The 21,570-nt window shown below is 39.5% G+C and overlaps 1 protein-coding gene across 1 annotated transcript in view; it reads left to right on the top strand.

The window, feature by feature from the left end:
* The first annotated feature begins 3,698 nt into the window (after positions 1-3,698).
* TOPAZ1 (testis and ovary specific TOPAZ 1) overlaps positions 3,699-21,570 on the top strand; it is a 38,659-nt gene continuing 20,787 nt past the window's right edge. The window contains exons 1-8 of the mRNA XM_066320352.1: positions 3,699-4,854; positions 6,257-7,779; positions 8,419-9,584; positions 11,919-11,980; positions 14,373-14,503; positions 16,494-16,555; positions 19,712-19,818; positions 20,852-20,937. Coding sequence (XP_066176449.1) covers positions 3,699-4,854; positions 6,257-7,779; positions 8,419-9,584; positions 11,919-11,980; positions 14,373-14,503; positions 16,494-16,555; positions 19,712-19,818; positions 20,852-20,937 — 4,293 coding nt within the window. The remainder of the gene's footprint in view (positions 4,855-6,256; positions 7,780-8,418; positions 9,585-11,918; positions 11,981-14,372; positions 14,504-16,493; positions 16,556-19,711; positions 19,819-20,851; positions 20,938-21,570) is intronic.

Here is a 21,570-nt window from a genome sequence, read left to right as displayed (position 1 = left end):
CCCTCAGCCAAGCATAAAGCTGCAAGCAGTGTAAAAAGAAGTGGTCCAAGGGGACATTTTTCACATTGCTTCACTAAAAAAAGAGTTCATTTTCAAGTTAATTCTTTCCACTTCCCTGGCTAAAAAAAAAAGACAGCTTAATTCCTGTTGCTAGATGAGTATATTAGCAAAGTCTAAAATACAGCCCAATAAAAAAATTATATGACTCGCTCACTTACGTAGCTGGATTATGTGTTTATAAATTTCAATCTTTCAAAAACTTTTGGAAGATTGCTCAAATGTATCATTGTTAGATCTGCAGCCACAATTTCTCCACAGCAGTGATGTAAATTACATCAGTTGGGGAGACAAGTGCACACTGAGAAAAAAAAAGAAAAAAGAAAAAAATTTTATGGACTTTACATAAATGTAGTCATACAAATTCCTTTTTTCCTGCTTGAAAATTGCCAGGCGTCTCTAAGTATACTGGTAATTCTGGGGGAAAAAATATCTTGGGCACCACAATTCCCTTTTTACTTTCAGACACCTGGTACCTCATCTTTCTATTACTGTCTTGAATGTCTAGAATGAAAAAGAAATCAGTGAAACAAAGCAACAGATCAGCAAAAGTTGAATTAGTTCTAAAATTCAGATACAGCATTGAGATAGATAACTATAAAACTCAAGAAGAACAAGCACTATATTTCTAAACAAGATATCATTTTAAAATAAAGTTTAAACATTTTCTTGCAGTATTACTAATTCAAATATTGTTGGAATGTGAAAATAACTGATTTCTTTTTTCATCCTTAGGCTGTTTATATGATTTTTAAAAGTTTTTTTCCACTTTAATAACTGACAGTTTTAATAAACATTTGACACAGGATTTCTTTAAACATGCCTATATATTAAAATTCTCTTATCTTTCAAGTATTTTTAAAAGATGGTTAAATTGATCCACTTTGCAAGACAATGTTTATGCTACCTCTTTTTAGCAGTATTGTAAACTGAATGCAATCTGGTTTTTAACATAATCCACAGCTGCTTCAAAATGTCCTTTCTGAAGCTCTAGTGCTTTTTTCAAAGTACTTTAATGAAGAATGCCTTTAATTAGTATTCATTTCAAGTAGATTTTTATTCATTTCATAAAGATCTGGTCTGAGGAGAGTTCTCATCATTGCAAATAACCGACTAAATACTAAAATTCTAAAAATTAGAGTTACAAGTAAGATAATTCATATACTGTTTTTCCAGATTTCCTTTACTGCTGCTTTTCAGCATATCTTCATCTTGCTATAAAAATTAAAAGATTCTGTTACACACTGAAGAAGGTTTGAACTGAAAGGTGAAATGGTTAAATTTCACCAGAGCTGAATATTTTATGTAATACCAGCCTTGCAGAACACTGACAATGATAAATATTGTGCTGTTAACTCCCTTTTTTGGGTCCTTTCTGTCCCAAGGACCAGAAGCACAATAGTGAGGCACAGGAGAAACTGCCTAAGAAATCTGTATTTTCTGGTTTGATTAGCTTTAGTTAGCCATTTGCTGACTTTTTATACTGAAACATGTATGTACAATCTAAAAAGATGATAAGCAAATGAAAGTTAACAGTTTCCCAGCCTTCCTGTTGTTCTTTGTTCATCTGTGGAGAGATTTTAGCAAAAATCTAATGTTCTCTGTCTTCATTCGAACTGAAATGTATTATCTCTACCTCTGGATGGAGAAAACAGAGATAAAGTGAGTTATGTGGGCCTAAGTCATATAGTGAGCCAATGCCAATTAGTAAAATACACCTTTCCAAGAACTCTTTTACATTCAAAGTACTGCCCTTCTAGCAAGCTGTGACATAAAGCATCTTATTTTTTTTACATGGATCTCAAACTGGGATGTATTAAATGTGAACACCAGAAAGCACTAAGCCACAGTGAAATGAATTTGAGTAAGGTATTTCATCCCTCAGTTTCACTCAGAGACCACCTGAGGCAAACAAAAAGAGACTGCTTGTAGGACACAGTCATTTATCAACCATGTGCAATTTCACTGACAGCATTATAGGCATTAGAGTACCACCTTATTAAGCTTAATAACTCGGGATTTTCGTAACACCTGCCACTTAGATTCAGTCTTTGTACAATATTCCTCTTTTTAGGCTAACTTCTACATGTCAACATTATCACGCAGGGGATGATCCTGAAGCTTTGGTGTTCTCCACCTGTGTTGAAACTATCACCCCTTCAAGCTCAAACATCAACTTCTATTGTTTTCTGACTATATAATGAATTTGGGTGATTTTCTCCCCCTAACTCAAGTCCTAAGAATCTGTGTTACTTGAAATACAATGTTGATGTCCTCCGCACAAGAGAGACATGGAGCTCTTAGAGCAGGTCCAGTGTATTGTTTTAAAGTTGATCATGGAACTGGAGCATCCCTCTCACAAGGAAAAGCTGAGGGAGCTGGGCCTGTTCAGCCTCCAGAAGAGAACTGAGAGAGAACCTCATCAATGTCTGCCAGTGTCTAAAGGGGGGATGGCAACGGAGCCAGGCTCTCCTTGGTGGTGCACAGCAATAGGGGAACAGCCAGAAAGTGATGTACAGGAAGCTTTGCTGGAATGCAAGGAACAAGTTCTTTACTGCGCAGAGAACGACACACTGGGACAGACTGCCCAGAGAGCTGGTGGAGTCTCCCTCACTGGAGATACTCTTAAACTCTCTGGACACAATCCTGTGCCATGTGCTCTGGGATGGCCCTGCTTGAGCGGGAGGCTGGACCAGGTTACCCGCTGTGGTCCCTTCCAACCTGACCCATTCTGTGATTCTGTGAAACAACCGCATGCCCCTCCGCGTCGGCGGGCTTCTGGAGCGCTGTGCTCGAAGGAAGGAATACTGCATCACAGAGCGGGACGACGAAATGGGTGAGCCTGGGTGTCCAGCCACGCGACTCCGAGCTGGGGGCGGGTTGGGCGCTTGCTCACAGGCTCTGGCAGTTCCACATGGAAGCCGGGTACCTCGGGCGCCCCATGAGCCCGCGGCCAGGCCCAGGGGCTCGGCACGGCTCTTCGGGCACCGTGGGGGCAGCGCCACAGCTGCGCACACAAGCCAAGGCACGCCCGCCTGGGCGGGGGCTGCCGACGCCGGGCCCCGGCCGCCCGGAGGGGCCGCGTTCGCCTGCCCAGCGCCGGGGTTTAGGCGCGCAGGCGGCGCGGCACGGAGCGGGGAGCGCGGCCAGGCTGCCGTTCCCGCCGCGGAGCCGCCCTCACGCCGCCGCTGCACCAGCGCCCGCCGGAGCGGCGGCTGCGCGGCTCTTTGCGCGGGCAGGCGGCGCTTGCACGAGGCTTCGAGGGACGGATCGGTAGACGGGGACAGAGAGTAAAGGAGGGAGGGTGGGCAAGAGGTGTGAGGCTGTAGGCAGCGGCCTTCTTGAGGCTGGAGCGGTGCGGGGCTGTTTCCTTCGCCGCCCTGCCCTGTGAGAGGTTGCTCCGGGTGTGTGTGTGCGGGGGGGTCAGCAAGGGCTTGTCAGTGGCCGTATTTTTTTGTCTGGGCGACCTGGGCTTGCTTTCTGTCGGTCTGGGCTCCTCCGGGCGTCCCCTGAGGCGGCAGGCTGCCAGGGGTTGTTCCCTGCTCCAGGCCGGGCCTGCAGCCATCGCGGGTGCCGGGCTAGCGAGGTTGCAGCCAAAGGTGCGCTGGTGAGTGGGGTTTTGTGCGCTCTGCGCCGCCGAGATGCCGCAGTTGAGGTCAGGGAAGGTGGTGAGAGCCGGCGAGGTGAAGCAGGTTGACTCAGAGGTCAGCAGCCCCGGCTCTTCGGGGGGAGGGTGTGAGCCAGGGGAAAACATGGTAGTCAGGAATCCTCCCTTGGCACCAAAGAGGAAGCTTGAGCAGCTCTTACCTTCCTTTCCACAACCTGCCAGGCTCTCTGACGCTTCCTTTAAGCATTTTGCTCTTCCTGTGCCTGTGCAGAAGGAGCAAGGTGAGAACAGACAGAGATTCCCAGGTAAAAAAAACAAGGGAATCCAACACAGAAAGTCTCCCAGAAGAAGCAAGGGTGTAGTTTCACCAGTTTCAGCCACAGGTGAGTGTGAAGATTGGCAAGCAGCAGCCACGGCTGCAGCAATGTGCTGGGAAGAGACTCTAAGAGGGACAGGTCAAAATCAACAGGTGTTTTTCTCAGGAACTACTTTTCAGGATAAGTTCTTAGCAGGGATTGAAAGGAATGAACATTGCTCGGAAGACCTGAACTTCTCAGGTTTCCACAAGGGTTCAAGGAGCTCAGGAGAAGAAGGCAAACATACCTGTATGGAAATAAAATTACAACTCCCATCCTTGAAGGGAGAAATTGAGAGCACAGAGAGACATGGACTATCCTGTTTTCCAGAACCAGGTGTTCAACCCAAAAAGGTCACATGGAGTACTGAAGTGAAATGCACTGACTCCATAATGATGCAGGACATGGAAATCTCAGATTTTAGGAAGAATTTGGGTGCTCAAGAAGCCATGTCTGAACCAAAACCTCAGGAGGAGATTGATATACCAGAGAAGTTGAATGGGTGTCCATTTGTTGGATCGAGAGTACTAGGGTCACAGGAAGAAGAAAGGAGATGCTTGGGCCAGAAAAGCAGGAGATCAGTGGTGAAACCAAAAGTACATAGTCCCAGAGAGAGGGGTAGTTCTGCCTTGCTGGAACAGCATACACAGTGTCCAGAGTCCAGGAAAGGAGCTCTGAGTGTGAGGAACAGAAATTCATTGCTGTCACAGGAGCTGCAGGGTCTGAGTGGACAAAAGCAACCAACAGCCAGAAGACAGACTCAGAAGCGTTGCATGAAAGAAGAGCAGCAGAGCTCAAGCCCTCAGAAAGCACTGGACAGCCCAGGGGAAAGTGGTAAGCACTGGTAGAGTTCCCTTGTAGAAGTGCAGGTAGAGAATTTGGGCTCCCAAATCGGTCCTGCTGCAAGACCCCCTTTAAAAGCTGGCTGCTGACTTAGTTTGAGAAAAGCTGGGGTGTGCTTCCCAATACTGTGCACACCACCAGTCTTAAAACGAGACAGATTTTCAGAAAGAGGAAAGGCTTTCCTTGAAGGAGAAAAGCAGCCCATTTAACACCAAGGAGACCAGTTAGCCTTCAACGGGGGAAGAGAGAGCGAGGGAAGGAGCGAGGGAGGGAGGGATATGGACAGAAACAGGCGGGGCTGTGGTAGGAAGTGCTGGGAGTTTGCTTCCCTCAAAAACATTCCCCATTTCTGCAGAGGTGGTCAGCCACAAGCAAGAAAGGGGGCTATAGTTTGAGCAGCGCCAGAATAAAAGACAATCAATTCCCTATTCATCTATTATCTGTTTATTTCTGATTATGTATGATGCTGTCTTGTTTCAGTGTCTGCCTTTATAGGATGCCGAGGTTTGCTCTCAGAGCTTTTTAGTTGCTATTTTCTGTAAAATCTCAAAAGATATAGAAGCAACAATTGTGTTTTGATGTTTCAAGAGAATGTTAAGTCAAACTGGAACAATGCTGAAAGAAGAGTTTGAAAAGTCTTATTTTCAGGATGATTGTCTAAAAGCATTCTTTTTGCTTTTTAAGTGGATACATTCAGATGACAAATACTTACTATAGATTATTAATATTTTATGTGAAAACTGTATTCTGAAAAACTGCTGTATTAACATTGTGTTTTACCTTGAAAATGAAGGTCTAAAGAAACCCAGCATTATACTGGTATGCTCTAAGAGTCCTTTCTCTAGTCTAAATTTTCAGATGCACAGTTTTTTACATAATTTGTACTTGCTTTCAAATAAAAAGTAGTAGTCTCTGAAAATGCAAGTCCTTCAATTTTTTTGGATCTTCTTGGTCAGTCTGATACATTTGGTTGGACTGTGTCTCTGAAAGGTACTCTTATGAGTAAGTGTTCCTACTACAGAGAACCTGCTGTATAAACAAAAGATTTTAAGGCTGAGTGTGCAGATAGGATCTGCATTTTCTTGCCAGATTTGCCCTAATTTCTTTTCCACCTCTGTGGAATACACAATCAATATGCAACTTCCATGTCCTTACAACACCAAAAGGTTCTGTCCCTCTTTGCATTTGTTTCTGAAGGTAATGCATCATTCTTACTCAGTGTCCCAATAGTGTTTATTTAAAAAAACCATAAAATTTCAGAGAAATATTGTAGCCTTACACAGTGTCATGTTCTTCAGCAGCTTTGAATGTTTGTGGGTTTTTGTTCTCTTTATAAAATAGGGTAGTCTTTTAAGAGTTTTCTTTAATGACACTTCTTTGGTTTTTTAATCAGCAGACGAACAATTGAAAGCAATTGAGCAAGACTCTGGTATTTCACAGGCTGTGAAGAAGGTTAAGACAAAGCAAAACAGGGCAGAAGATTCTAAGGAAAAGGAATCTCAGCATTCTAGATCTTGCACAGTTTCTACTTCAGGTGACACTGAAAGCAAGAGCTTTCTCTGCCATGCTGTAACAAAAGAGCCTGGTGTGCAGTGTAGAAAAAGGCAACACGGGTCTGGTCAAAACAAGCACTTGCAAAGTTTAAGTGTGACTGCAGCTGAAAAAGCCATGAATATGTCAGCAAAATACGATGCTGAACACTGCAGTGCTGCCCTCCACCAGTGCAGTGGCTTGCTCTGTGCAACCCAAAAGAATCCATTTGTGATGTTAGAGGACTGTACTTACATCAATACATTAGTGAAGCCTTCAGCTAGTGGAACTACCAACAGTTGTAAATTAAATGGATCCTTCCATGTAGCTCATGGTACTGGAGACCTGAATGATAGAATTTGTAGCACTAGTAGAATGCAAAATGAGAGATCACTCACAAAAGGTGGTTTATCATCCAATAAAGAAAAGAATGAAAATGAAGAAGGCTGTGTTTCATGCTGCTTGAGTGAAAGCAGTAAGTGTTTAAGGGGAAAAAAGTGGAATATTGGTAGAAAGCCTAGAAAAAAGATGAAAGCCACAGAGGAATCTGCAGACACGGCTAGTAAAGGCGAGAAGTGTGAGTTACAAACAGAAGCAGCAGTTGCCATGTCAAGCTCATTTGCGGTTTCAGGACTAAACCATACTCTCTCAGCTTCATGTGATCATACATTAGATTTTGATAAAGAAGAATATGCTCATGAAGTACAAACTGTATCTGCCTGGAGAAAGAAGAGTACCAAATTACTTGCATTTGACACTGGCTTGAAGAAGACATCTGAGCTCTCTGTAATAGGAAAAGGAGAAAATTCAAGCAGTGTGGCACATTATGCAGCTGCCTCAGATAGCCCAAGAGTGTTAGCTCAGATCCATGATGTTTTTGATCATCACAAAAGCAAGACAGGGGGAAATTTGAACAAAGTTAGTAAGAAATTGCAGCAGTTTACCTGTCAAAGAACAGTACCCATGACTGGTAAAAAGGTTTGGCCTGTTGAATCTTGTGCCAGGACTTCTGAATGGTTCCTTAAAAATCATAGGTCCATCTCAGAAGGAAAAAGACTTTTAGAGGCTGCTTTTGAGGATTCCTCTGATAAAAGCAGTGTTAAAGCTGTAGGACATAGTGCAGTGACTGAGAATGTGAGACAGCTGGGTTTGTATACATCATTGGCAGAAATTACACATAAAAAGATTGATCCAAATATTGACTGTCAGGCTTCAGTTGAAACAATGGAATCCTCTTCTATGGGTATTTATGAGTCTTTGACAATGAACAATAAAAACAAGGAATCAGTTAATACAGATAGAAGTGCCCTGGCTTTTAACCATGATGATGTGCAAGAAGTTAAAGCAACCTTGAATTTTACAGCAAAACAAAAAGATGAAGGAGATGTTAAAGAAAGAACCCTGTCTGTGACAGTCCAGAATGGTACAATAAAACAAAAGGATAAGAATGAAGAAGATGTGACAAATAGCAACCTGTCTGTAATAGTACAGAAAGACACAACAAAACGAAAGAAAAGAAATGAAGGAGAGGTAACAAACAGAAACCTGTTGGAGGCGGTCCAGAATGGTACAATAAAGCAGAAGGATGAAAACGAAGGAATGGTGACAAACAGAAACCTGTCTGAGACAGTCCAGAACGGTACAATAAAACGGAAGGATAAAAATCCAGGAATGGTGACAAACAGAAACCTGTCTGGAACAGTCCAGAATGGTACAACAAAACAGAAGGGTAAAAGTAAAGGAATGGTGACAACCAGAAACCTGTCTGGGGCAGTCCAGAATGATAGAACAAAACAGAAGGATAAAAATGAAGGAACAGTGACAAACAGAAACCTGTCTGAGACAGTCCAGAATGACACAACAAAACAGAAGGATAAAAATGAAGGCATGGTGACAAACAGACACCTGTCTGGGGCAGTCCAGAATGGTACAACAAAACAGAAGGATAAAAAGGAAGGAATGGTGACAAACAGAAACCTGTCTGGGGCAGTCCAGAATGATACAACAAAACAGAAGGATAAAAAGGAAGGAATGGTGACAACCAGAAACCTGTCTGAGACAGTCCAGAATGACACAACAAAACAGAAGGAAAAAAATGAAGGAGTGGTGACAACCAGAAACCTGTCTGGGGCAGTCCAGAATGACACAACAAAACAGAAGGATAAAAATGAAGGAATAGTGACAAACAGAAACCTGTCTGAGACAGTCCAGAATGACACAACAAAACAGAAGGATAAAAATGAAGGAATAGTGACAAACAGAAACCTGTCTGAGACAGTCCAGAATGACACAACAAAACAGAAGGATAAAAATGAAGGAATAGTGACAAACAGAAACCTGTCTGAGACAGTCCAGAATGGTACTTCTACAAGTAACACCAACAGTATAAACTTCAGCCCTAAAGTATCAGTAGCGAACCAGACATTTTCTGATTTAAACCTAATTAAACCATTAACCTCTGGAAACCTGACAAAGTTCAAAATTCCTTTATGCAGAAACAAACCTGAATCCAAGAAACTGGAATCTGTTGATTCATTTGAAAGCAAAACTTGTTGTCCACTAGAGCTTCTTGAAAGCACTAGTCCCGGAAGGCAGAAGACGAGTGAAGAGACTTTTTTGGTAAAATCTGAGCAGCATCCTCTTCCTGTCGTGAGTGGTGCTACATCTCCAACTTCCAACCAGAAAAAAGCAGATGAGATTGACAGTAAGGACTTCCAGCACAATGGCTCTGTAAACCTCTCCAATGAGATGTCTGTGCTCCCTGAAAGTTTTTCTGCATATCCACATCCTCTTCTTGATGGACAAGCAAAGCCATCTCTGCCTGCTTTCTGTGGTACTGAATGTGTGCTAAAATCTAGTTTTCCTGTTCGTTCCTGGAATGCAGTCGACCACACTGTTGGATTAGAAATAAATGGTGATAGAAAATCAACAGGGAACTTTTCACAACACAAAAGTCAAAATGTACCAGATATCCTTGAAGCTTACAACCAAGATGTTCTTCTCATTGATGTGATTCAGGATGACCCTGACCTTTTTGGAACTAGTAATGAAGAGGAGCTTGCCCCTGCACGCTGTGAAAATTGTCCAGGGAGAGAGTCCTCTGCAGACTGCATTACAGACACAAAGGAGTATATTAAGCCTGAGTCTCCTGTTACCCCAGAAAAGACATACTCAGTAGAGAGTAGTTTTAGGTATATATATCATTCTTTTTTTATCGAAATTTCTAAGTGCTTTTGTCTCATGTCCATGTACTTTCGTTGTAGTGGTCAGGCTTCCTTAGAGAATTACACTAATTTCTGTTGAAATTATTTATTTGAGTGTCTTAAGTTTGATTGAGTTATGACAGTATTCTGAATGCAGATAAATTAAATTCATAAGAACTGGGATAAACTCTTAGTTGCAGGACAAGGTAATCCTAAAGGGCTTGTTTAAATGAAGTATGAGAATAGAAACAAAGATAGTGAAAAATAATATTCTTAATCTGACCAGATTGGAGATACCAGATACCCTTTGAAGGCAGTTTTCTTTAAAAAAAAAAATAAAAAAAAAAAAAGAGTGGTACAATACTTAGAAATATTTTTACTTTTTAGGTGTAGCTTGTTCTTCTCTTCACTCTGTAAGAGTAAATGGTTGTCTCTACAGTAGAATTCCATTGTGCCATTCTCCTTCATTCTTTTTCTCCTATCCCCAGACATGAATATTTTTCAGATGTATGATTTAGCTAAGGTGTTGCAGAGGTTCATGATCCTTCATCTTCAGTCAGCAAGTTCCTGGTATAAATAATTAGGTGTTAATGTTTTACTGGGTTTTGAGATGATAATAAAAGTCATAGGAGGGGAAAAATAAATTTAAAGTAGAAACTAGCTTTTGTAAGTGAGATAGTAGTTCTTCATGGAGTGGATGAACTCCTCTATTGTTTAGTCTGTTTTCTTTCTCAAGCTTTGATACTTGTGTTTAGTGAAAAAGTTTTAAGATTGATTTTTGCATTTTATTTAAAAAAAAAACTTCAGGTAGAAATAGTGTAAGATTTTCCTATGAAGGTTAGGGTTTTTTTATTGGGATGGGTGTTTTAATTTTCTTTGCATGGTCTTTCTAGGTGGCTTTATGTTACCTGTATTTTAAGTAGCACTTCAGTTATTTTCAGGATTGTATTACTTTATAACTGATTTTTTTTTTTTTGCTTACTCTCCTTTTTCATTAAGCTTGTGTGCAAAAGAGGAATCTTCTTTGAGGTGCTGAACACTTCTTTGAGCATGAGAATATTAAACTTTCACATGTTAATAGAATAAAATTTCTGCCAAAACATGCCTCTAGAGAACAAGGCAGGTCTGTAGTAGGAATGTCCAACTTCTTGAGAAGCAGCTGGGCTGTAGCATAGTAAATTTATTAGAAGGAGTGTTCATTTCTTTCTGATACCTGTTGAATTTGTTTGCTGTTAGCCAAGGAAAATAAAAATGCATGGTTCTTCTTTCTTAGAATTTCCCCTTGATTTGCTAAAGAAACAGGGAAAATTCCTTATTTTGCTTTTTACCTTCCATAATTTGATGCAAAGATTATTAGATGGGGATTAACCATAGTTGGTAGCAGTCCAGACCATATTAATGAACTAAATATGAGAATATTGAAATAAGGCAGTAGACCTTACCACAGTTTTATTGGATAACTTACAATATGACCAGATAATACCAAATCATGGCCAGTTCATACTATTTTTTTTGTTGTTTTATTGAGTTTTACCAAATACATCTGGGACTTCAACAGGTTATTTCTCTGGTGTTTGCATTTTACATAGAGAAGAGTGCTGGAAAGAGTGAGGAAAACATTCTACCCTGAAGCCTGAATGGGGCAGTACAATTAATTTTTCACATATGCTTTATCAGGTTGCCTTGACTGGACAGTTTGTTGTCATTACACTTGGTGTCATTCACCAGGTACAGGCTTTTAAAATCTGTGATGATCAGGATGAAGTTTTATGTGTTCTGTATGTAACATTTAAATATGTATTTGCCTCACCTGAGTTTTTCTAACAAGAAATACTTGGTTTTTTCCCAACTTATCTTTGAAATAGGTGAAGTAAGTATCTTCCTATGAACAGTTGTTTTTGTTGCTCTCTTTGAGATTCATTGTTATGCAAATAATCTTGAATATAAAACTACTATAAATCACATTTTTTAGAAACTGATGAATTGGCTTACTAGCACAGTGTTTTCTTATTTGCTATACAGAGAAAATTTCCTTTCTCACTATTTTAGGCAAAGATTAAATGAGATCCTGAGCTTTTACTGAAAATCTTGGGGTTTGAAATGTCTTGGTTTTACTTGACATGTTTAAGTATATACCTGAAGGGATGAACATGAGAAAGGCAAAAGAGAAAGTTAAAGAGAGTCTTAAAACAGTGTGTTGGGTGTAAGGATTCTGTCCATGGCTAAAAGTATTACTGAGAACTTTTGATTTTATGTAACTGATAGACTGTTTTTGCTTTTGTGCAAGATGGAAATCTTAAATACACTTTTTGTTCAAAACAGATGCATGCAAGAATCTGGAATGTCAAGCAATACCGAAAATTCTTGTAATTTGATGTTAAAAGGTAAGGGTCTTTGGAATTTTTTGGTATATAATCAAAAGAAGAAAGCAAAAAGATGTTTTGTGGCAAAACCAAGGCTTTCTACTTTTCACCAAAAAAAAGGAAAACAAAGCAAAAACAAAAACTTCTCTGGTTTTGTATTGCATCTTTATTGTAACAGCAATTTGTTTCCTAATGCGTATTGAGTCAACATCAACATGTTCAAAAATGGCACAAGCCTGAGTCATACAGTAACATGTACTCCTCTGTAGTATTTGTCTGTTGATAGTGCTGGTGGGTTGGATTCGGGTTTTTTTGTTTGGTTTTGGTTCTGGGGTTTCTTTACATTTCTCTGATAGTTTTAGGCAAAGAATTCAGTTAGCTGTTGAGATTATAGTAAGATCCTGAGTCCTGTGATACTGCTTTGGAGATTAGGTCAGAGTTGGAGGTGGTTTTTCTCTTGTGTTCATCAGCACACAGAATTTGGTAATCAGGTTTATTTCCAGGTTGTCCTTTTTTTTGTTCTTTTTGTGGATGCTGTGCCCATTCCACTGAGACACAGTTTTGGTTTTAAAGTATGCCCTTTTTAAATGAAATAAGGTTATTTCTGATTTAGTGGGGTTTTTCTTCATTTATAGCAGAGCAGTCCCCCTAGGCAGCACATAAATGTGATTTGTTCAGTTTTCTGCAGCTTGCATACCAGACCTACTGTGCAAGGTATACCTGATGTAGAAGTTTCTACTAGATAGGTTGGAGGCACAGGATTTTGACTTTGAATAGAAGCCTGTTACTGACAGGGGTGTACACACGGAGTGCTGAGAGTGGTTTTGGAGGTTCATAGTGTTTCCCTTCTGGTGTCAGTTTGTCAGCTTGTTGTTAATCTGACATTTTGACATCAGGAGTTTATTTTGCTTCAGGCTTGAAAGGTATCTGTGATGGTGCCTCTTGTGCTGGTTTTCCATGTGAATGTGTTATGTTCATGTGGGAACAGTGATTTCAGCAGATAATGCCTCCTGGAAAGGAGTGACTAGAGACTGTTAGGGGAAGAGAAGATTTCAGTCTTCAGGTATTAGAAGGCAAAATAAAAGGTAATGAGGTTTTAAGAGCTCAGATAGCAAGAAATAGACACGAGTTCCCTGAGGAGGAGTCAAGAGAAAGTGCACGGTTAGGCCTCTGGTCATGTAAATAGACTGGGGCCTGTGCCATGGAATCTGTGATGTTGAGGTGATTGGAGCCAAACCTGGCAGCAAGTTTTCTGCTATTCAGTAGCTTCTGCATTTTCTTTGTTGTTTTACTTCATGTTCTAGCAAAGTTTGTGGCTGAAAGTCTTTGTTTCTTTTTGTGGTGCCTTAAGTCCTTCTTCCCAGATCTGACAAGCAGGATCCCGTTATAATCTTAGATGAATATGCACACAGTAACTTATGTTTCATGCATGACTTTTAAAAGAGACCTTCACACAACAAAGGAAAGGTGCCTGGTTTTGTTAATTACTGACTACTAATGTATTTATTTAGAAATACATACATTACTGCATTGGTGTCCTGAGTTACTTAGTGAGGTCATGGCTCCTTGCCTTGGCTTCACCATTTAAGAAGGGGAAAAAGTACTACAGTTAAAATATTCTGGATGACATCAGTCCTCTTCACCTTTCAAGTGGAAATCTTGTGTATGTTGTCTTCAGCCAGATGTGTCTTGTACTTGGTGATAATAGAGACCAGTGACTGTAAGAGAAAAGCCTTTCCAATACTAATCTGATTTCTTTCTTCTGGTATGTGGACAACACAGTGCAGTTGAAAGTCATTAGTGTGATCCAGTATGAATTTCTTTTCTGTGCAGAACTCTTCCGTTGTACATAAGCAGCCATTTCAGAAAGTTGCACCCAGGTGTGGTGTTCATTTCCTGTGGCATCTGCAAAAGGTGCTGAAATTTCCTGACACTAAATTCTTACTGAGTTTACTATGTTACAGGAATTTGGAGTTTCTCAGAGCTCTCTATATTTAGTTCAGGGTTGCATCATGTCAGTATGATTAACTTACACCCTTTTCTAACAAAGACTAAGTCTTTTTACTTAGCAAATTACCACACATATCTTTGGTTTTAATAAAAAAGTTTAACTGAATTTATTTCTAAAATACTAATTCACTATTCTATAAGTAGACCTGTTGTACTGTTCTGCAGGGACCATTAAAGGACATACAGCTTGGATAGAATTTTAATTGCAGATTAAGCCTAATATTTATTTGAAATGGTTCCTGCCTTAAGCATGAAATATTTTTCCATATAGATTTCACATTTAGGAAGTCCTAGGGGTTCTTAAATGCCATTAATTCCAAGCCTTTGTAATATTTAGGGAATAAAAGCTTTGTTGCCTTGTAGCATGGGAAACACATAAAGCAATGTGTTTGTACACTTCCAGCTGAAGATGTGAAAACCCACAACTCCTCCAGAGGAAGCACTCCTTCAGGAGATGTTGGTGAGGACTTTCTCAAAGATACACAACAGAGCAAACTAGATGAACTTTTGACGCGTTTGGACGTGGATGAAAAGGTACTGAGAAATTATGCTTTCTCTCCTTAAATAGTTTTAGAAATTACAATCCACATAATTGGATAATTTTAATGACTAATGTTGTTTAATCCACAAAATTTTAAATTTCCTGTAATAAAAAGAATATTAGCATTTTGTGAATTACTGTGTATTGGCAATATAATCTTTGCTTGACAGAACTTGATTTTTTTTTTAATTGTCACTAACAATTAAGCTTCAAATTTGAAGTGGAACAGGATATTGTTATATCAGTTGATGCAGTGAAGCTGTATTCCCAGTGGTATGGAAACTACTTTTCCAGTGTAGACCTGTGAGTACTGCTTTGCATATATGACATTTTTACATAACATACCTAATTTTAAATGTTGCTGTTAAATGCCTCTCAGTATCAGAAGGTTGAGGCAGTGTTGGAGAGGTGGGGAGCTGCACAGCCATCATGCATCGAAGAAGAATCATTCTGGGCTTCATCACTTGAGCAAAAGGGCCTTTAACATACAGATTTCTAGCTGTTCAGAGGGAACCATTTTTATCTCACTAACTTTATCTGAACTTTCTCTGGCTTCCCTCCTCTAGGTAATAAGTCTAGGTCTTTTAAGATCTGCTGAACTTTTATACTATTTGCTTCTTTGATAATGAATTGGAATTTAAATCTCTCTGCCAGTCATACATAGTTGCTGGTAGCATTTACTGTTTTCCACTACTTCAGGAGTGGCTCAGTGGTTTTAACTGGATAAGTTAAACCCTAAAATTCACATGGTTAAAAATTGGTAAGTAATTGAGAAGTTAATCATACGGCAGAGAATCAGTTTCCCTTTCAAAATAATTTAAAAGAAGGGAAACATTTCCTTCAGCAAATGGAATTGGAGCTGCTAAAAGGTGATTCACAAAGTTAACAGTGCCATTCTGTTTCCCGATCTTTTGGAGAGACAAAAAGGGTCTGCCAAACTGTAAGGTTTGCTAGAGGTGAGGTACTTGTTGCAATATTACCAGGTCAGTCCCAGCTGGGTTGTTTCACAGCCTTGTGGCTTTATAAAATCAGTGTCCTAGTGCTTGCTTTTCTGTGCTGTGTTGGACAGCAGAAAATAGGTACAAATAATCTCAACTAACCCAAACTCAAACCACAAAATGCTTATTAAGCCTTACCTGAACCTGCTCTGTATGTGGATAGAAAATAGCAGTGCACGCCTACAGGGGGAATGCAGTGGCAGAACACTTATTGCAGGTACTCTACTATTCAGGGAGATTTTCAGATTTAGCTTTTTTGATAGTTTTTCCAATTAATAATCCAGTGAGAAGGACAAAAATTAACAATGGAGAAAATGCTAACACTGTTCAGGAACTGGTAAAATAAAGTTTGGAAATCCAATGGAGAGCATATGCTTCTCCAATTCTTTGGCTATAATAAATCTGTGATAGATTTTGAAGTCCTAAGTTACTTCATGAATAATGGATGAAACAAAGCCAGGATTCTTTGGCATCATTCTGTATTAGTCTTTTCAGATTCTCTCCTCCGAATATGTCTTGGGCTGTCTTTTTTCTCCAGATCGTTGGGGATTTTTTAACTATCCATGATTGTGTAGAGCTGACCAAAAGGCTTAAATTCCTCCTTGGTGCAGTTTTAAATTTCATTAAACTTGATGGAATAACTTTTGTGGTGTTCCACACATCTGTCAGGCATAGTTAAAATTGGGCAGTGGGCCTAAAAATTGCTGAGATTAGCATGGGAAGAAAGAGAAGTGAAGGTAGTCACATCACCTTTTTTCCGATTAACAATCACTATTTTAAAGAGCAGAGTATGAAGGCAGTATTTCCATTAGCAAAGATGTTGTAAGAGTAATCTTTACAACACACCAAATTACAGTTTCTACAGTTAAGACTGTCTTATCACACCTTGCAATGATCACTGACAGTTTTAAGTCTGTAGAGTAAAGCATAACAGGCTTAGTAGTGCTTTGCTGCACCTGAAAATAACTTTTAAATATCTTCACATTTCAAGCTTGCAGATGGAGTGCCTGATGTTGAAGAAGAAAATAAGAGTGAAGCTGAAAAAAGGTACATATAGTGTGTCCTTCATGTAACCTGTGGTATTCCCCACTTACTATAAAAATTAAACGTGATGTTGTTACCTGAACACCACCAGTATTTAATTCAATTTTTCATGTGACTGTAACTATGTGATGAAGAAAATAAATATGTGAAATTATATAATTTCACTCTACAAAGTACAGAACAAGTATAGTCATAGCCTGACAGGACAATAGGGCTTTTTTTGTCTTTTGCCTGGTGGTAAAATATATTCACTTCATGACAGTGTCTCAGTTTTGCATCTCACTGTGAGTGTAGCGTAAGATGTATTTCTTGCCACAATAGCACTTACCAGGACTTAGCAAAACCAAAAGATAGTAATAAATAAATTGTGAAGCTTTCATTTTTCCTTTCTGCTTATGAAAGAATTGAAAGATCTCACTCAAATTCAGGCTGACAAATAAATATTTGTACAGCACTAGGAAAAGGTGCTTAAAAACATGTCACATGTAGTTAAGGATATGCTTTACTATTCTTCTAGCTCCAGGCTGTGTTTGCAGTGTTTATTGTACACGTTGTTTCTTAGTCTGATCTACAGAATCACTGAGTAAGCTGGGTTGGAAAGGATCCATAAGGATCATCAAGTGTTACTCCTGGCCCACCACAGCACTATTCCCGAGAGTAACACCATATACCTGACAGCACTGGCCAAATGCTTCTTGAACTCTGTCAGGCTTGGTGCAGTGACCACCTCCCTGGGGAGCCTGTTCCAGTTCCCAGCCACCTCTGGGTGAAAAACCTTTTTCTAGTATTCAGCCTAAGCCTCCCCTGACACATTTCAGGCCATTCCCTCGGGTCCTGTCACCAGAAAGAAGAGATCAGTGTTTGCCCCTCCTCTTCCCCTCATGGGGAAGTTGCAGACTGCAGTGAGGTCTCCCCTCAGTCTCACTTTCTCCAGGTGAACAAACCAAGTGACCTGAGGCACTCCTCACTGGGCTTCCCCTCAAGACCCTTCACTGTTTTCATTGCCCTCCCCTGGACACTCTGTAATAGTTTAATGCCTTTCCTACATGGTGGCACCCAAAACTGCACAAAACATTCGAGGTGAGGCCACCCCAGCTCAGAGGAGAGTGGGACAATCCCCTCCCTTGCCCAGCTGGCGATTCTGTCCCTGATGTTCCCAGGACATGCCTGGACCTCCTGGCTGCCAGGGCACTGCTGGCTCACATTCAACTTGCCATCAACCAGAACACCCAAGTCCCTTTCCACAGTGCTTCTCTCCAGCCTCTCATCCCTCAGTCTGTCTGTACTTCCAGTGTTGCCCCATCCCAGGTATAGAATCTGTCACTTTCCCTTGTTGAACTTCGTATGGGGGGTGATTGTCCAAGCCTGAATGAGTGTCAGAATGGGAAATTTTCATTCATCAGCAGTCCAGAAATGACAGAGAATTAGTTTTTGTAGAAAAGGTATAGTTTAGATTGAATTCTTAAGTAATTAAAAGAGAAATAACATATTTTAGTGTGTTTTGGTTTAAGAGCAGTAATTATCAATTAGTTACTGCAAAAATTAATTCCTGTCCTGGCTGGAAACAGGACACAATAACTTTCAAAATAACCAAGAAACCTTAGCTGACCTAAAAGAGAACACTGCTTTTTTTCCAACACCGTTCACATTTCTGTGACAGACTTGAGTGTGCTAGAAGTCTGTCAGTGGAGAATACTGCATCATTTTGTTAATCCACTAGAGAGCTCCAAGCTCCTCCTTCTGCTATAAAATACCCATTTAAGTTTGCCTAAGCAGCATAAATAGTTCTTTATATTATAGAATAAGTAGATTGTGCTGAGTAAAATGTTTGTGCAAAGTAGTAAGCACTCTGTGTGGTTAGAGCAGAGGCCTTCATTTGGAGTTGAGCTATTTTCTCTAGTTTTACTGAAAAATGTTACCATTGCAAAGTTTTATCTAGAGGAAAATATGGTTGCTGTTCTTACTTAGTGAACTCCCCTTTTAGTGATGCTGTTACTAAAAAAAGAAAAATGGCTTGCAGAGCTATATAGTTTACAGTTCCCGGCAAAATTGTGTGTAGTTCTGTGTCTAGATTAAGGAAATATGAAGGGAAAATCCTGTTGTGTCAGAACTGAGGCTGGCATCATGAGGAAGCATAAGAAGATTTTATGTGGTAATTTTAAATTTCTCAGTAACTAAAATTGGAGATTATTTTTGTTCCCTCTAGAAACCAACCCAAATGCATTGATGAGAATAAAGATTGATCTTGAAAAGTTTGGCTTTGTTAGATGGAATTTCTACCTCTCTGCTGTAGCATTTTTATTTCAAATTGTATTCAAAACATCGTGAAGTTTAGGAACTATATGAATTATCCTGGCTATGAGAATTATTTAATATCTTCAATCTCTTGTATTTGGTAGCAACTCTGTTTTTGTCTGCAGAGGAGCAAGCAGGTTAAAATGTCATTTGCACTAAACCAGAATTCTTAATTAAAAGCGGGAAGGGGAACAAGATCTCATGAAAAGGAATGATATTTTTCCTGTGGCTTTGTTTACAAATATGGAAGAGGTTACCAAGTATTTTGATAGCATTATTTTTGGCTTGTTTTTGGAAACACCACATTTTAGTAATGTGATTCTCTAGGATGTGCATATTTGGGAATAAAAGTACAGTCTTTAATTGGAGTTCCTTTGAAATCACCTGAATCTTCTGTCCAGTAGTCAGTTTTTAGAAAATACAACAGTTGACTCTTAGATGTAATTTGAAAAGCCTTGAGGTTTACTCCTGTGGCACACATTGCATGAGAGACTAATCTTCAGTAGATGCTTCTTCAGAGGTGACAGAAATCATCTCAGCATTGGGTGGCGGGGGGGGGAAGTGGTTCACAAGTGCCTTTTCTACTTATTTATTGAATTTCTTATGTGTTAGAGCAGAATAATCTCAGCTAAAATCATAATCAGATTGGACCAGACAAATGAGAGTAATTAAAGTAAAATTGTTGGGACTGCTGGCTATTTAAATTTATGGCAACTTTTGAAGTGTTGCGTAAAGTGTTGAAGAAATTCTCCTATTTTATACACTTAATCCCTCTTTTGAGGCATGCAGTACATGAAAGAAACCCCTGTTAGTTTGGTTGAACAAACTCATTTAAACAAATTTTTGGTCTTTAATACTCAACAGTGACTGTAAATACGAAGTGAACTGTGAATTGCTATCAGGATTGCCACTGAATGACCGAAAAGAAAACCTCTCCAGTGACGCTAGAGAGAAGAAATCCTCGACAAATGGTACTGTATGCTGTTTTGGTGAGCCCTTCAGAACTTTTTAGGGGAGGGTGCTTTATTTGCCTGTGAAATCTTAAGGACTATCTTCAGTTCCTGAAGATGTTGGCTGGAATTTTACGTTGCATATATAAAAGCAAAACTGCTAGTTCTCCTATGGTAGGTTAGTGAGAGATTTGGGGTTGCATTTTTAGCAGAATTCTGCTCAGTAGTATTCATTGTTCTGCATTATGTTCTTCATTCCTATCCTGTGATAGTCCTATCTGTTAGGAAGACATGGAGATTAGGAACCATGTACCTAGTGCCAGTCTCTAGTAGAATGTTCATTATTGGATGCTCTTTAGTAACTCTAGTTTGCCAGATAGGGGCTGAGCACCCTGTCTTTTGAACACTCAATTCTTTGAAGGGGCCAGATGAGAATTCTAGACTGCAGGGCATCCAAAAGCTCTCATTTGTCTTTACATGTGGAGTTGAAAATTTGAACTCTTATCTTCCATTAACATTACTCAGTTTTCAAAGAAAAAAAAACTCTCACTCAATAATAATTAAAGTTCTAAAACCAAGTTTCATGGCTAAGAAACCAGTAACTTAGACTTATTAAACTTGCTACTTGCACTGCTTAAAACATAAGAGTACGAAAGGCTTTCTGTCAGTTCTGAAAAAATAGCTTAAGTTTAGGGCTAGTGATGTTGGAATGCAAAAGTTACTGATAAAGTGGGTAGGTTTTGAAATTAAAACTTCTGGCTGTTTTTATTCCTTTTCTTATCTTTGTAAGTTAGAGCAGAAACCTTTGGATAAAGTAGTGAAGTTTTTAATTTAAATGTGCTTACTCTTGAAGTTTGTGTAAAATCTCACTTTTAGGATAATTAAGAAAACTGTAATTTAAATTGCTGGCTTTGGGCTGCATTAATCAAATTTTCATTAATCACGTCTGTGACTTGAAGGAACTATAAATATAAAGGAAAATAAGATAAATGAGAGTGGTTTGAATATGATTCATTTTTATTACGTGATTTGCTGCCCTCATCCTAATTTTTAGGTTACAAATCTTCAGGAAGAAGTACTTCACTGCCATTGAAGAATTGTCAAGATACTGAGCCATGGAAGATGGAGAAAAATGCAATTGTGAGTTGTTAAATCTTTGATTTCTGATCCTTTGGCACTAAACTTCTTATGGATATTTAGACAGTTCCCCATGTATCAAGTCAGAAACTGCGAATCTGCACGTGTTTGTGTTTTTACACTTTTAAAGATGTTATCACTGAAGAAGTATAATTTCTGAAAACAAAATCAATGATGAAGGGACTGCTATTCCCAGTGAATTTTTCTTCATGTCTGTTTTCAGCTTAAGCAAAATCAAATAATGATTTTTGCTTTACTGGTGTTTGTAGAACTAAAAAGCAGACAAGGTTTCACATGATTAGGGCAGCCTGTTTTACCCATGATGCTGGGCACTGAAAAAGGGTCAAGGAAACTGATGCCCCAGGATTCTCAGATGATTACTCAGAGCTGTGCAGGAACTTGTCACCTTTTTTCTTCCTCTCTACTCATTGTCCAGGTCATTTAGCAGTTCTTGCATTATCCTTATTTGTGGCCTTCAAGACAGGCTTTCGTTTTATTAGACACTGACGTGATATTACAAGGGATTGATCTTTGTGTCCTTTGAAATGCTGCAAGTACAGTATACAGATAGATAGTTTCAGAGGCTTAATTATAGTTCGCATTTTCAGCTTTCACTTACAGTTTGCAGATGTTTTC

Source organism: Sylvia atricapilla, chromosome 1, assembly GCF_009819655.1.
Source record: "Sylvia atricapilla isolate bSylAtr1 chromosome 1, bSylAtr1.pri, whole genome shotgun sequence".
NCBI lineage: Eukaryota > Metazoa > Chordata > Aves > Passeriformes > Sylviidae > Sylvia > Sylvia atricapilla.
Note: the sequence above shows the minus strand (reverse complement) of the source record. Positions and strands in the feature narration are given on the sequence as shown.